This window comes from Diabrotica undecimpunctata, chromosome 1, assembly GCF_040954645.1.
Source record: "Diabrotica undecimpunctata isolate CICGRU chromosome 1, icDiaUnde3, whole genome shotgun sequence".
NCBI lineage: Eukaryota > Metazoa > Arthropoda > Insecta > Coleoptera > Chrysomelidae > Diabrotica > Diabrotica undecimpunctata.
In genome coordinates, this window is record NC_092803.1 from 160,575,184 (window position 1) to 160,592,681 (window position 17,498).

The window sequence follows — 17,498 nt, forward strand, 5'->3', positions numbered from 1 at the left end:
TAATTAGAAATGAAGTACCAACTTTGCGGAAGTTTTCGACTAAGATACTAAATAGGGTAATTAATCAGTAGAAGTTTTGGATATTATAATTCTACTTAAATAAACATACTGGAAAATTGTTTAGTACTAAAAAGTTTGCTTAAGTATCTATTTTTATTTATGTTTTGACGTTAAAAATATATTGCACAATAATAATTCATTGTATTTTTTAAAAATCGGAAAGTAAATTTTAATGATTTAATAAATGGATGGTTGGTTATTGTTACACATTTTATTTCTCGCTAAGATTACACACTCAATACAAGTATCGCAATAATTTTCCAAATTAGCAATGCCTTGTACATTATTAATATACAGATTGAACGAATTTAAAACGGAACATACGAAATCAATGTATTTCGGCTCAAATCCGCTCTAGGTGGTTGGCCAACAAAAGGTTGTCAAATAATTATATTATAAAAATCCAATACTTCAGCGGGCTGCTGGATTCGGAACTCATTCAAGAACAAGTCAAACCTCCACCCAAATAGGTTGCCTAGAATCACTGAAAAAACTAGACTAAACAAGCAGTTATTATGCTGTCAAACCACTTATCGCTTCCTTATAGTCCAAGAGATAGAGCCGAAATTTTGAACTGATCAGTAATATGACATTTCTCTATTGGAATATATTCATTGTAACTGGGTTAAGACTTTGCCTTACAGGCGGACGCCCCTCGTGGTACAGGGGGTGGCTATACAGGGATAAAATTGTCATTTTTTTCGGAAAAATTAACGATCGATAATATGGCTGAAAATTTGCCCAGAGTAAGATCTTGGTATAACTAGACGAAATCCCAAAGGGAGGACGCGAGAGTAGATACATAAGGTGTGACGGACAGGGGTGAAATTGCAATTTTTTGGGGAAAAATTAACGATAAGTAATATGTCCGCCATTTTCATGGCTCATTATTTAGTCCCTTAAAACTCTAAATCCAAAAGGGCGGACAGCTGGGTTGGTACAGAGAGCCACAAAACGGGGTCAAATGTACCACTTGCCTGCGCATTTTAGGTCTCGGTAACAATTTTCAAACTGATTTTATTATGATATTTTTATACCGATTGATTTGAAAATTTGTATGCTCACTTCTGTTACTATTCTGAGAAGCGTCAAGTAGAGTTTTCCTCAAAATTTTCCAAAAAAATTTCCGTAAATGAAAATTTTCGTAATTTTTTGAGGTAAAATCTAATTTGTAGAATCCTTTCGATTTTCTGTAAGTTATACCATGATTTTTTTCCAAAAATTTTCAAACCATTTTTCCGATAAGAAAAAAAAAATTAGAAAAACTTTTCTAAAACATTTAATAAAACTCTACGTCATCGTCTGAATCTTTTATAGAATATTTTGTAGTATTAAAATGATATTATGATAATGTTTTTTTTCCAAACTAAAGTCATATTTACTTTACAAATCACATTTTTTTCTTAAATATAAATATTTTACGAATTAATTTTTAATTGAATAAATGTTTGATATTTGATATTTTATTAAATTAAAGTAATTTTATAATGTTAATTATTAAATATTTTTGGTATAACAAATAGTAATTTTACTTATTTTTTATTACAATAAAAAGGTTTTTAAATTTATATTGTATAAATAATGATTGTTCAGATATAAGAAAAATTTGATTTATTATTACATTAATAATCAAATACAAAATATATTATTTCTATTTATCAATAGATAAAATTCAATTTGTAGAATTCCTTTAACATTTTACAAATAATTATTAATAAAAATCAATTTAATAGTGGAATTATCAATTTTTTAAGTTTTGAAATTTACTTTTTAGATATTTTCAATATTTTTTTTTGATTGAATTTTTTTTCATTAGTTAATTATAATTTTACAAATTCTGTTTTGACATTAATTTTGCATCATTATTATTTTAAAATATTAAAATAACAATGATGCGCGTTCATTTAGATCAGTAATTCTAGACGCATGCGCTAAATGTAATAAGTATCAAGATGCTTTTATTCAACTTGGTGAAACTGACTTCGATTGTAATGAAGTTTTTGAAACCTTAGAAACTTTTGTATGTCACTTATATGGAACAGGACTGACGAGAACAATTCCAAAAAGAAAAGTAAACGATGTCAGATTTTCACTATTTAACCGGCAGTATAAGTTGCATGATGTGAACGAACCTTAAAAAAAACTAAAAAATTTCGATGCTTCAAGCTTACCACCATGTCAAGATGAATTACACCAACATCTACTGCGAGCTCATTATATTTCAAATATTTGGACAAATGCTCATAAAAAACTACCAACAGAATTGATTGTTGAAGAACATGGTTGGGAGTTTGAAGATGAAACATATAAATTCAAATGGTTTAGTGGACCTCAGATGCCAGAATCAGTTCGAGAAGTAGTGATTGAAAATGAAGCAGATAATGAATGTGATATTATTGAAAGTGAAAGTGACAAAGATGATGAATGTAATGACATCAATGAGAGTGAGAAAAATGACGAAATTTTTGGAAAAAAATCATGGTATAACTGACAGAAAATCGAAAGAATTCTACAAATTAGATTTTACCTCAACAAATTACGAAAATTTTCGTTTACGGAAATTTTTTTGGAAAATTTTGAGGAAAACTCTACTTGACGCTTTTCAGTATAGTAACAGAAGTGAGCATACAAATTTTCAAATCAATCGGTATAAAAATATCATAATAAAATCAGTTTGAAAATTGTTGCTGAGACCTAAAATGCGCAGGCAAGTGGTACATTTGACCCCGTTTTATGGCTCTCTATACCAACCCAGCTGTCTGCCCTTTTGGATTTATAGTTTTTAGGGGCTAAATAATGAGCCATGAAAATGGCGGACATATTACTTATCCAACTTCATCCCTGTATAGCCACCCCCTGTACCACGAGGGGCGTCCGCCTGTAAGGCAAAGTCTTAACCCAGTTACAATGAATATATTCCAATAGAGAAATGTCATATTACTGATCAGTTCAAAATTTCGGCTCTATCTCTCCGACTATTAGGCAAGCTCCTCTTTCCTTTAAAGGAGACAGATAGTTGAACGATATTTTATACAATGTCTATCACCGGGTATGGATTTATTTTTGTCCAAGTTTTATATTGGTCCACTATTTCAAATGCAGTTCAAACAGTTATATATTAAATTGTATGTTCCGTTTTAAATTGGTTCAATCTGTATAAATCCAAAATATATAATTTAAATCATGGATTATCTCAAAATTCTAAGAAAATCTCTCACCACCAAACATTGTGAGATATGACGAAGACGAAAAATACTAAAAACCAAATATAGAAAACTACTTTATTAGATTATTGACATAATAATACTGACAAAACTGTTCCTGATGGCTCTTTTATTTTAAAAGTATAATGGTAGACTGTCAATAAACGCATTGTAAATATTTAAAGATTTTGTACTCAACTAAGGTTAACTTCGGTAGCTATACGGCAATCAATACGGCAATAGAAAATGGATGAAAATTTGTTAGGGTGTACACACCATAATATATTATAATAAACCATAGCTCGCCGGTATCCGAGTAAAATCTAAGTGAATGTGCATACGTCGAAGATTGGTCACTAGACCAGTATCACCAGCATCACGTGTTGCGCACCTAGGGGGGGGGGGTTTGGGGGTTAAAACCCCCGCCCACGGCATATAAAGTAAACAATATATAAAGAATAGGAGGAAAATGTAACTTGTGCTTCACACACAATACAAAAAATCCAAAACGCTAATTAAATAATTAAATTACCGCTTTAAATATGTAGAACACAATAATTATTGTATAAATACACAATATATAATAATATTTTTCATTATATTTAGATATAGATACCTAATATTAGGCTTATGAAAAAGTAGACAGAACGAGTCTGTTGCGAGTAGCATGCGGCTACAGGACTGTATCTGCGGCGGTTTTGTGGATTATCACGGGTTGTATTCCTCTGCATGTGTTAGCAGTAGAAAAGAGAATATCTATGGGAGAAGAAAGCATTTGACAACAGCTATAAAAAAAAGGAGAAAGGGAAAGATCAATGGAAAGATGGCAAGAAGAGTGGAATAACAAGGAAAATATTGCTCAGTGGACCAAGATGCTGATCCCGAGCCTAAGGAAATGGTTAGATTGTCTGTTTTAGGGCGTATCTTCATAGGTTCAGAAAGACAGATACAGATAAATGCCTATACTGTGAATATTCCGACATTGCTACTGACACAATGCTGGAGTGTAATAGATGTACAGTGAAGAGAAACAGAATGTATAAAGAAATAGGTATGAACCCTGTGACTGTAAGAGAAATGATCGTGAAGATGAAAGGAAATACGGAATGATGGAATAGTTTTCACAATTACACCCGAGTAGTCGTTAAAAAGAAAGAAGAAGGAGAAAAACACCAACTGGGCCAACGACAGAGATAAGATCTAATTACTATTTTTATGGGAATAAGTCGCAATTGAAGGTTAAAATAAGTTTATTGACGTTTAAATTTTTGATGTTTGATCTTGCACTGATAACTTGTTTATACCTCCAACAATTAATAGAAAAAAATAATAGCTTTTGGTACCGAAGTACATCTAGCCTTTATCGACCTAGACAAGGCGTATGATACAGTTCCAAGACTTAAATTATGGCAAGCTTAACAACGACTCGACATTAGTCCATACCTTTAGAAATAATCACAGAAGTATACAGGGATAACAATACTTACCTAAAAATCGGATATACACTATCAGAGCCAATAAAAGTAACCAAAGGACTAAAATCCACAATCAAAAGAAACCAACAGCACACACACAAAGGACTAAAACAAGGATGCAATATGTCACCCTTACTGTTTAATTTATATATTGAAGCAACCCTCCAAAATTGGAAGAACCACTGCCAGGGAATGAGAATACCCATACGAAATTACGTACTGTTCTCCCTGAACTTTGCGGATGACCAAGTCATCCTAGCTCAAGATTCTTATGATCTAGAATTTGTGATAAAGCGTCTATAGAAAGAATATTTAAAATGGGGGTTACAAGTCAGCATAAAGAAAACAGAATATTTAGTTATCAATTCAGATGCAAGGTTTGAAGTGTTGATAGACGAGGACGTGGAAATCAAACAAGTGGAAAAATTTAAATATTTAGGTCCACTCATTGCTAAGAATGGCATGGGAGAAACCGAAATTAAACACGAATTAATCAGGGAAGTAAAATTGTAAGATATCTGAACTCCTTATGGTGAGATCACAACATTTCAAAAAGGAACAAAAAAAGAATAGAGCAAACCATGGTTGAAAGAAGTTCTAGAACATCAAGGCAGGAAAGGAAGATCAAGCTACAGAAACGGTCATTGACAGAATAGAAAGAAGAGGTTCAAAATGGTTTGGACATCTATTGAGAATGCCTGACGAACGTTGGCCTCAAAAACTTCACAAATGGAAGCCCCCTGGAAGAAGAAAAAGACCACGACGCTCATGGAATAAAGGAATTAGAAAAGCGATGAAATCGAGAGGTTTGGAGGAGGAGCATGCTTTGGACTGGGAGGATTGGCGGAGGAGAACGGGACGGCGATAGCCGTCTCCAAAATGTATTGTATTTACAAGTTGGATTAATGTCAAACGTCAATAACTTTATTTTGACCTTCAATTGGGGATAATTTCCCATTAAAATAGTAATTACTTTAAAATACCACAAGAAAAGAGCTTCAGAACAATAGATAAGATCTAGATAAGAGAAGGGAGTGTTCCAAAAATGTCGTCAGCCTTACAGTGGCCACCCCACTTTCAGAGTACGGTACGTGCGACATTCAACTGCGCACAAGTAAGAGAGGGTGTTTTTAGTTTGTAGGCAGGATAATAGATACCTGAATCTTTGGCACTGCTATCTTTAGTATATTACTATTATTATAATTTTAGGGACTCAAAATGAAGGTAGCATAAAAAATTTCAAACCCCCCCCCCCTAAGACAAATTCTGGGAGCACCACTGAGTATCACCAGTATCATCTTTACTAGCTACACAAGGTGCCTACTTTCAAAAGATTCAGATTCAAGTTTTTACATCACAATCCCACATAACATGAAAATTGGTATAGGAAAAAGGAGAAAAGCCTTGCCGCAGAATAATTAGTACAAGATTGGGTAGTCTTATTTCGACCATCCTGACGCGCGTAAGTGAATTGTTTTTCCTCTTTTTTCCTTTAAGCGTTTATTTCTGCTATCGTTTCCTTTCTAGGATCTATCGGTAATATCACAAGCCCACACAATTAAAGTCTTCCACTGAAAGAAAAGATTTTTTTAAGCTTTTAAAAAACAATGATCATAATTTGCTACAGATAATGTCAAATACAATTTTCTTTCGGTCTGTTAGAACAGCGCAAAAACCCTTTGAACCCCTTATTCCAAGATGGCTTGTATTCAAAAACCCGCCCAACTTCTGAGTGCTGTAAAATCTGATAAAATTCATGAAATTTAACAAATTTTTAGTAAAAATTACTCAATATAAAGCCCTCTTTAATATTGCTTTAATGCCATCTTATTGTAAAATTAACAGAAAAAAAGTTATAAGGTCCAAAGAAAGTTTGTTCAAAAATTTTTAGTTATTTTTGTTAATAACTTTTTATTTTTGAAATTACGATAAAAAATAATACTAATAAAATTGCAGACAATTTAATTTGCTACAAACATTGTCAAATACAATTTTCCTAGGGTTGCTAGATTACGAAATGCAGCGCGAAAACTCTTTGAACGCCTTATTCCAACATAACGTCTACTCAAGAAATTTAAGAAATTTGTAGTAAAAATTACTTAATAAAAAGCACTCTACAATATTAATTTGATGCCATTTTATTGTAAAATGACCAGAAAAAAAGTCCTAAAATGCCCAAAAGAAAATTTGTTAAAAAATTTTAACATTTTTATTTTCAGTTTTACGAATAAAGTAATTACATGAAGCTACAAATAAAGTTGTAGAAAATTAAATTTCTATAAATTATGTTTTAAAAATTTTTATGCAGGGTTGCTAATTTACGAGATACAGGGCATATCTCGTAATAATACCTTTGCCACCTTTTCCAAGATGACGGCAGGGGACAAGGGTGGCGACCCCATAAACTAAAACTTAAGCTTCTCTAACCACCTCCACACATCAAAAAATAAAATTGCGTTTTCTCAAAAATGTAACTTTTCAATGGACTATTAGCGTATTATAGTATAGTACACAGAATTATTACTATATTTAAAATGTCATTAAAAAAATTATTGTGTAATAAATTATATATAAATTATATATTCAGTTAATTTGCCTTTAATAAAACAAAATCCAACATTCTTACTGAACATAAAATATAGAAATTTAAATCATGTCCTTTTCAAGTGATTGGAATTATTAAATTTTAAAGCCACTGTTTGAGGCCCACTAATCATTGCTTTTTTTTATTTAGAAAATCTCATCGATTAATTAATTATTTATCGGTCTTTGTACATGGCTTTTAGTTAACCATATTTTATGTACTTATGTAAACAGGTTTCAATTAGTCGTCTGCAAATATGGAACGCAATGGTTGGGACGGGTGTATCTAAGAAACTGGTTGAAATACCGCGAATGTATGTAGAATGAAAAAGATAGAGTAGGAGAGAAAGCATTACATACTTTCTGTGTAAACTGCCACTTAAGGCAGTATTAAAAAACTTATTTAACGTAGCATTGGAATATGCCATAACAAAAATTTATCCAAAGATTAAGCCCGACAGTTACTATGGCAGAAAATATTTTTCTCGTCTTTGCTTATGATCTAGATTCTTCTTAGGGTCCATGTTCATTCCGAACGTTGGCGATCATTTTGGCTATAATGACTTTGTTGGTTGCTATACTAAATAGCTGTGTTGAGGTCTTTCTATACCATGCTCTCTGGTTAGCAAGTCAGGATATTCTTCTTCGTCTTGGAGCCCTTTTTCTTTCAATTTTACCTTGCAAAATGCATTGAAGTAGCTTGTATTTGCCTTGATTTCTCGTTATATGTCCCAAGTACTGCAGCTTATGGCCCTTCACGAGATTGACCAAATACGCAATTGTGTTTATCCTCTGCAGTACTTCTTCATTGGTGACTTTGTCTGCCCATGGTATCTTCAGGATCCTTCTATATAACCATAGCTCATAGACATAAACATGATCTAGATGCAGTACCATAATCAACAGTGCAAGTTAGCATATAAATTATAGCTAAATATAAATCAAGAAAAGAAAAATACATCATCTTACCAACGAAAAAAAAGTAGAATAGGCAGTTTAAATGCTAATAATAGCAAAACATAGATTTTTTTTTAAATTCAATATCTAATAAGATCAAAACTGGCACAAAATAAAAATTTATAAGACAACAACATGACCAACGGTCACATAAAAGCGAAATATCAACACTATCAATAGAAGAAATAATAAATTACTGGTATAGGTACTTGAAAAATCCTTTGACTTATATTTGGTCGTTGCAGAGATGTGACAACTTAGTAGAGGAGTAGATAAAACAACGAATTATCTGATACAACGAAACAACGAATAGATAATCTGTTCAGAAAGGAAAGTTAGGTGTATCGTGGCACTATAAATTATTTTATATTTATTAATATTATGAAGGAGTGAAATTTTAACCTGTCTGTGTTTCAACACGTAACTTATTAAATTAACCTAAAGAAACAAGCTCATAATTATAAAAACGTTACAATTGATTGTGATTTTGTTTTGTGCTGTTTACTTTATATATATATATATATATATATATATATATATATATATATATATATACATATATATATATATATATATATATACATATATATATATATATATATATATATATATATATATATATATATATATATATATATATATATACATACAGCCATTGAACGTTGAACTAAGCCGGAATCCAAAGTCAGCAAATTCCAACGAAACCGAGACAATAAACTCATGTGTGACTCAAACATCATTTTGTGATTAATTTGTTTCATTTTATAATTTAATTATATTATATTTTTAAAGTAGAAAAACTTTGTACAATTATAAAAATAAATAATTTTCTAAAAGTTAAATCAAAAGTTTATGAATTTATCTAATAATATCGAATTTTATTTCTGTCGGGAGATCCTTTCGGATTGTTACGGCCTTTCGGATTTTATCTTTAACCCTGTTTTAAATAACTAGTGTGGATGTACTCTGGTTCAGGAAAACCGACGACTTTACGTACCCTCCGATGCACGGCAATGGCTCGTATTATTTTTAGAAGTTAAAATATTTTTGTTGGTTCCGAGAATCGACTCGTGTGTCTTAGCTGCTGAACTAGCTAGTAAGATTGAGGTACATAAAGGCCAATAGACTAAGATGAGTAGGACATGTGATACGAAGTAGGAACTTCTGACTTATAAACGATGTGTTTTGGGAACCATCAGATAGGACAAGAGCAGTAAGATGGCCTAAGAAAAAATGGAAAGAAGCAGTCAGAGAGGATTTGGCAAAAATTGCAGTGTGTCAATGGGAAATAATGGTACACAACCGGTAAAAGTAAAAGGCAATAGTAAACACAGCAAAGTCTCATGAAAAAACATTATTGACGATGCATGATGGTGATCAATGGAAATTCCAAAAGCCAGATACGATATTGGTCGTACAGTCTAATCATAGAGAAGACTGTAGTTGATTTTAGTATAAAAATATTTATTCCAACCTTAAAATATAACTTACCAGTTCGATTTGTTTAAGGTAAGCCGAAGTAGAGTTGTTGGCCTGTATCAGCGATCTTCCATTATTGAAAATTGAACATATCACCATTCCCAGAGAATACATATCACTTAAGATGCTGCACACTGACTGTGTTTGCGTTTCAGGGGCTGTAACAAAAATAAAATGATGTTAGATATGTATATTGTTTAAACTAAATTAAACTTAAATGTGAAAAATATGAATATATAAACCTAAAAATTTGCAGCGATTAAGGTAAAATAAATAATCTGTTAAATAACACCGAATTCTACTGTAAGGAATTTGTAATAAGATTCACAAATACAATGAGTTGAGCTTATTTAGTCTATTAAATTATTTAGGCTATTTTAAATGTACACGCTCGTCATGTAAAGTTCTGTAGAGTAAGTAACAAATGGGAATTAAGAAAATATAGTTAATCTTGGTCAATATTCTAATAATCCACGAATATAATGACGATTTTGACTGATTTTTCTGGGTTTCTAAACTACTGGAATATCTCGGATTATCTGGCATAACCAAAACTACAACTTATAACCAAATTTATAGGAATCAGACATATCATCTGGATAGCGTGTTACAACCAATGCTTAGGAGCTTGTAAATGCAATACATAAAGATGGTTGTAAAATTTATGCATTTTACTACAATCTAATACTATACTACAATATAATACCAGTTAGTTATAACAACTATGTATCAGTAGAATTATTTTTACGATTAATTCAAAGATGTGATGCGTGATAACGAAGTAAAAACGATTTTTGGAACAAGCAAAAGGTTTCGTAATGGAGTATAAACTGCAAAAACCTATCCAAGCGCAGATGCAGATACGGACCATTATCTATGACTAGCAAACGTCAACATTAACTCAGAAAACCGGAAAAAAAAGTTAAAACCACCAAAATAAACATCAAAAACCTAAAAGACGACAACTGTCAACAGCAACTACACGCAGAGATAAATAAATTAACTGAAGGAATCGTTGAATGGGCAGATATGAAAAAAGCCATACTAAAAGCGGGAAAAGAGTTCCTAGGCGAAGAAGATAAAACCACTAAAAAAGACTGGATGACACCGGAAATAGTTGAGCTAATAACTGAAAAAAGAAAATACAAAAATAATGATGAAAATAAATACAAAACCGTCAAGAATAAAATCAAATATGAAATCAGAAAGGCTAAGGAGGAATGGATTAACAAAGAATGCCAGGAACTGGAAGAACTCAGCAACAAACATGACACCACAAACTTACAAAAAAAAAATACCACAGTATAATGATAAAATATTGGCGACGGGTCAACAGAGGTTCGAGGAACGTACTGTATATACTTAACCCTTTCCAGTTAGATGATCCCATTTGGGATCACAGCAATGTTTTCTGCTTTAGCGGTAAAGGAAACTACTTATGTCGATTTGGCGAACGGTATTGCGTTGCTTCACCTACCTACTAGATGACGCTGCATTAATTTATTTGTCAATTTTATCAGTAAGCGTTAGTCATATTTCAATGTAAAATTTCGTAGTGAAACAACGATCATCAGTTCACTGTAAATTTCAAATCATTCTAAGGTGAGTAATTGAACCAGTAATTGCACGAAAAAAATTATTTTGCTTCTTACATTGTTTTTATTTGATAATTTGCATTATAGTTTGCTCATATTTACAAGATTGTTTATGTAAACATTATAAATATCAATGAATTCAAATGGAATGGAGGTCTCCAAATGGCATCATTGGGAAGCGGTATGAATTTTGTTTTGTGACAATGATATTCAAAATTTTGCTGATCAGACAAACCTGTATTCTGTGCAAAAAGACAGTAAAAATATTGATACAAATGCAGCAGAGATAAAGCAGTTCTTAGGCATACATGTATTGAGTGGAATTGTTTGTGTTCCTTCATATAGAATTTATTGGGCAGAAGAAACGCGATATAATACGATAACTGATATTATGTCACATAATTGTTTTGATAAACTGCGAGCATATTTTCACGTCAACGATAATTGGAAAGTCTCGTCTAGCAACAATGAGAAATTATATAAAGTAAAACCTTTTATTAAAAGAGTTCGGCAAAATATGAATAAGATAGAACCTAAGAATTCAACAGCAACCATGAGTTTATTATACCATTCAAAGGACATAGTAATATAAAGCAATATATAAAAAATAAACCTCAACATAAATGGGGCATAAAAGTTTTTGCAAGAGCAGGACTCAGCGGCATACTATACGATTTTAAGATATATGTGGGTAAAGGAACAGTCCAAGATGAATCAGGTCTTGGAATTAGTGGGGAAATAGTACTGAAGTTATTATAACACATCTTATAATCTACTTATTAGTCTGAAAGAACGGGGCTTCCATGCTGCAGCAACTGTAAGAAATGGGCGGTTGGCAGGTTGTCTTTTTTCAGCAGACAAAGTTCTAATGGCAAAAGGTCGTGGGTCCTCTGATGTAAAAATTGACAGAAAAAAAATATTACTGCTCTCAAATGATAGGACAATAGTCCGTCATATTACCATCGAACTATATCGGAAAATATCCTCTTGATAAAGTGACAAGATCGTGCAACAAGAGCAAATCCTATGTAGAAATCGGACGGTCAGCAATTGTCAAAGAATATAATATTTCGATGGGGATGTGGATTTGCATGACGTGCTTGTGGAACTATATAGAATTAAAATCAAACCAAAAAGATTCTATTTGAGAAGAATATTTAATCTTGTTGATATATGTATTGTCAACTCCTGGTTGCTGTACCGAAAACACTGCAAACAAAAACAAGTGAAACACATCACCCTTCTCCAATTCAAAGCTCAAGTTGGACATGCGTTACTGAAAGCTAGAAAGTCTGACACAAGAAAACGAGGACCTTCTTAGGAGAATACACCAAATAAGAGACCAGTAATGAATCCTACACCAGTGCAAGGATTTGATGGCGTAGGATACTGGCCACTACATGATCAAAATCGCACCAGGTTCAAATTATGTATAAAGTCTTACTCTAGAATAAAATGTTCCAAGTGCAATGTTTTTTATGGTTAAACAATAATAAAAAGTGTTTTGATAGTTTCGATGTATAAAATTAAATTGTCAATAGTATAAATGCAATAATAAACGTATTTCCTATTATAGTCAATTTTTTACCAGACCACTATATCAAGTGTTATAAATGGATAACTCAGGTACCACCAACGCCAGATGATTCCAAATGGGATCAATTTTTTTTGAGTTTAAAACTCTAGGATGCATAATTTTTACAAAAGTTATCAACAATTATTTCTTCTTGTATTGTATCCTATAATATACATTTTTTTTCAACAAAATTTATTAAAAAAAAATAATTTCGGCTGGAAAGAGTTAACAACAAAAATTTAAAGTATGTTTATATGTTGGATTAAAGGAACCTATTCTTAAGAATCTAAAAAAAAAGGATAGTTCATATCCAATGGGTTTAAGATCATTCTCGATGATCTCATGTAAAATGGACAGAAGACAGAAGACAATAGTAAACATTGGCTGGGTATGATTAAAGGACGAGTTGGAACTTGTACTTTATTTACTGTGATTTTTCCTCGATGATGATTCATGAACTCATGATTTTTAGATTAATATTATTTAGAGTAGCTAAGATATATTCTTTAAGTTTAATTTTATTTTCGGAATTAAAAAATATATATTCTTTTTTTTATGGAAATTGGATAGGCTGTTGTCGAACGCGATTGGCTGAGTGGGTGCAAGGTTTGTTGATGTTTTGTTTTGTGCTTTATCAATATTAAAATATCCAGAAAGAGTTACCAAATATGTAAATTTATATTTAAATGGGAATAAGCCACAATTAAAGGTTAAAATACGTTTATTGGCGTTTCAATTTCCACTTCGGAAATCGTTCTCAAAATACAAACATTAGTAAATTAAACAAATTTTGTTTTTTGTTACCTAGTGAAAAAATTCTTCTAATAATTTAATTTTATCTGACTCATCTATATTGACAATTCAGACATACCTTATACATTTTAAAGTAGAAGACTTTAAAATGATATTGCCAATATTGTTGAGTTGCGTTCCTGGGACGACTTTACTTATAAGATAGTTCATTCGATTACATGAAATCAACTTTAACTTGAGAATATCCGTCAGAAAAGATCATAACATGTAATTCGTCTTTAAAAAGACAAATACATGCCATGATGACAGTAAAATTCTCCTGTTAGTGATTCCATAGTAAATTATGAGGGAAAAACCAGGAAAAAAAACCTCATAATACTATCCCGACATGGTAAGTATTTGATCGTGCATTTAGTTTACCTTCAATAAACAACAAATTCCGATTTTATATGTTTGTTATTTAAAAAACATGAATGATGTAGAAGATCATAACATGTAATTCGTCTTTAAAAAGACAAATACATGCCATGATGACAGTAAAATTCTCCTGTTAGTGATTCCATAGTAAATTATGAGGGAAAAACCAGGAAAAAAAACCTCATAATACTATCCCGACATGGTAAGTATTTGATCGTGCATTTAGTTTACCTTCAATAAACAACAAATTCCGATTTTATATGTTTGTTATTTAAAAAACATAAATGATGTATTCTCTATATGTTACTGACTTACCAATACTGGTATTTTCCTTTTAATAACTTCCTCTTTGAATATGGGTAACCAGATCCTACTACATTCTGCCGAGGAATTCGCGACACAATTGGTCTCATTTAGCATAATTAGAGCCGCTTCTTTCATTTTTCTCTTTTTACCATCCGTTTCTTTTAGGACTATATTTGAATCATTCCATTGAACCCTATGTTCATTATCCCATGCGAGTTTACAGATTTGAGATCTATCAAATTCTCTATTTTTGATGTTCACTTATTCTAACATTTAATGGTCTTGATGTTTCACCTAAATAAAACTGATCGCATTCACAAGGTATTTTATAAATGCAATTCTTTGTCCTTTCTTGTTCATTGTTAGGTTTGGTTTTGGACAAGATAGATCTCAACGTGTTTGTTGTTTTGAATGTTGTTGAAATGTTGAATTTATTTCCTATCCTTTTAAGCGTTTCCGATAATCCTTTTATGTATGGTATTGTTATTGTTCTCGTATTATTCCTTGCATATGCTGTAGGATCTCGTTCTAAGTTGTTTTGTTCTATTCGATCGATTGTTGAAAATTCTTTATTTATAAACGATAAAGGATAATTATTTTTTAATAAAACAGATGTTAACAAACGTTTTTCCTCCAAGAACGAATTTTCGTTAGAACAAGTAATTTTGGCTCTATCGTATAAGGATTTAATAATTCCCTTTTTAATATTAATATTGTGATTTGATTTGAAATTTAAATATCTGTTGGTGTGTGTTGGTTTTCTATACACCTGAGTTTCGTATCCAGTATCGTTCTTAGAGATTAAAACATCCAGAAAAGGTAATGTGTTATTATATTCCTTTTCCATGGTAAATGTTATTGTAAATGTAAGGAATTTTCAACAATCGATCGAATAGAACAAAACAACTTAGAACGAGATCCTACAGCATATGCAAGGAATAATACGAGAACAATAACAATACCATACATAAAAGGATTATCGGAAAAGCTTAAAAGGATAGGAAATAAATTCAACATTTCAACAACATTCAAAACAACAAACACGTTGAGATCTATTTTGTCCAAAACCAAACCTAACAATGAACAAGAAAGGACAAGGAATTGCATTTATAAAATACCTTGTGAATGCGAACAGTTTTATTTAGGTGAAACATCAAGACCATTAAATGTTAGAATAAGTGAACATCAATCCTATATTAAAAATAGAGAATTTGATAGATCTCAAATCTGTAAACACGCATGGGATAATGAACATAGGGTTCAATGGAATGACTCAAATATAGTCCTAAAAGAAACGGATGGTAAAAAGAGAAAAATCAAAGAAGCGGCTCTAATTATGCTAAATGAGACCAATTGTGTCGCGAATTCCTCGGCAGAATGTAGTAGGATCTGGTTACCCATATTGAAAGAGGAAGTTATTAAAAGGAAAATACCAGTATTGGTAAGTCAGTAACATATAGAGAATACATCATTTATGTTTTTTAAATAACAAACATATAAAATCGGAATTTGGTGTTTATTGAAGGTAAACTAAATGCACGATCAAATACTTACCATGTCGGGATAGTATTATAAGGTTTTTTTCCTGGTTTTTCCCTCATAATTTACTATGGAATTACTAACAGGAGAATTTTACTGTCATCGTGGCATGTATTTGTCTTTTTAAAGGCGAATTACATGTTATGATCTTTTCTGACGGATATTCTCAAGTTAAAGTTGATTTCATGTAATCGAATGAACTATCTTATAAGTAAAGTCGTCCCAGGAACGCAACTCAACAATATTGGCAATATCATTTTAAAGTCTTCTACTTTAAAATGTATAAGGTATGTCTGAATTGTCAATATAGATGAGTCAGATAAAATTAAATTATTAGAAGAATTTTTTCACTAAGTAACAAAAAACAAAATTTGTTTAATTTACTAATGTTTGTATTTTGAGAACGATTTCCGAAGTGGAAATTGAAACGTCAATAAACGTATTTTAACCTTTAATTGTGGCTTATTCCCATTTAAATATAAATTAATTTAAAATGCCACAAGAAAATAGCTTCAGAACAATACCAAATATGTATTTACCCACTTTTCTTATTGCAACCTAAAATGGCTTCCAAGTTAGAATTGGAAAATAAAGAAATATATTATAAAGTATAATTACCTCTGTGTATAATTGTTTTCAACAAGATATTTGATAATTATTAAGATACCACAAGAAATAGTTTTCAAACAATATTAATTGGTCCCTATTTAAAACAAACCAGTAGCAAAATTATATTTTGTAATATTTTATGTGTATGGACCTTGCCCGTATTAATTTAAACTTCTCTTATATTTTTGACTTATTCGTTCTGAAATTCACTTACCTACCCTCGTCATCTTTGATTACAAGTGAAATCTGACAATTAGCCCCTATAATTCGAAACTGATTTTGCAGTGGACAAATTGTACTTACTTCACAGCGCAGTGCCGAAAAAAAAGGGATGGCAGATAGAGGACTGATGCTAACGTTTCGTTAGGCCTAATTAAATTAACACTTGATGATGCTTTAACCCTCGTGTTCCCAATTTGAATGTAAATTGTAGGTAGTTCGTTACAGGACCGGTTACACACGTTTGTCACAGACACCAAACGTAAAAATATAGGCTATTATACTATTTAAAACCCAACATCAGCTTTACTGATTTTAATAAAATTTAATGTCTTGGATTTGTCTTAGCTTCGAATAGTAGAATAATTATTAAACTATCATAAAAGTTTACGAAAAATGTTAACACATTGGTTGTCACAAGGATCACCGGCAATCCTAACTCACAGATTACAATTAGGATTAAGATCACCAGTGTTACTTGGCGTATTTAACTTTCAGAATTATTATAACGGTCGGCACTATGAGGACGCTCAAATACTACTTACTGTGGCACACTTGAAACCCATAGCTCGCTTATGTTTATTTGTTAGGCTATGGCTCCACGAGCGACAGATTGTCGCTAACAGTAGCAGTAAAATTACGGCGGCAGTAAAGCAGTAAAATCATGGCTCCACGAGCGACAGTTTACAGCGCGCATATCGCCGCGTTTTGGTCTTGTAGTGGCTCC

General features: G+C 31.6%; 1 protein-coding gene across 1 annotated transcript in view; it reads right to left on the minus strand.

The window, feature by feature from the left end:
- Positions 1 to 17,498, minus strand: part of bma (SCY1-like protein bma) — a 405,563-nt gene that overhangs the window by 218,371 nt on the left and 169,694 nt on the right. Inside the window, exon 6 of the mRNA XM_072524851.1 lies at positions 9,770 to 9,915. Within this exon, the coding sequence (XP_072380952.1) occupies positions 9,770 to 9,915 (146 nt within the window). The remainder of the gene's footprint in view (positions 1 to 9,769; positions 9,916 to 17,498) is intronic.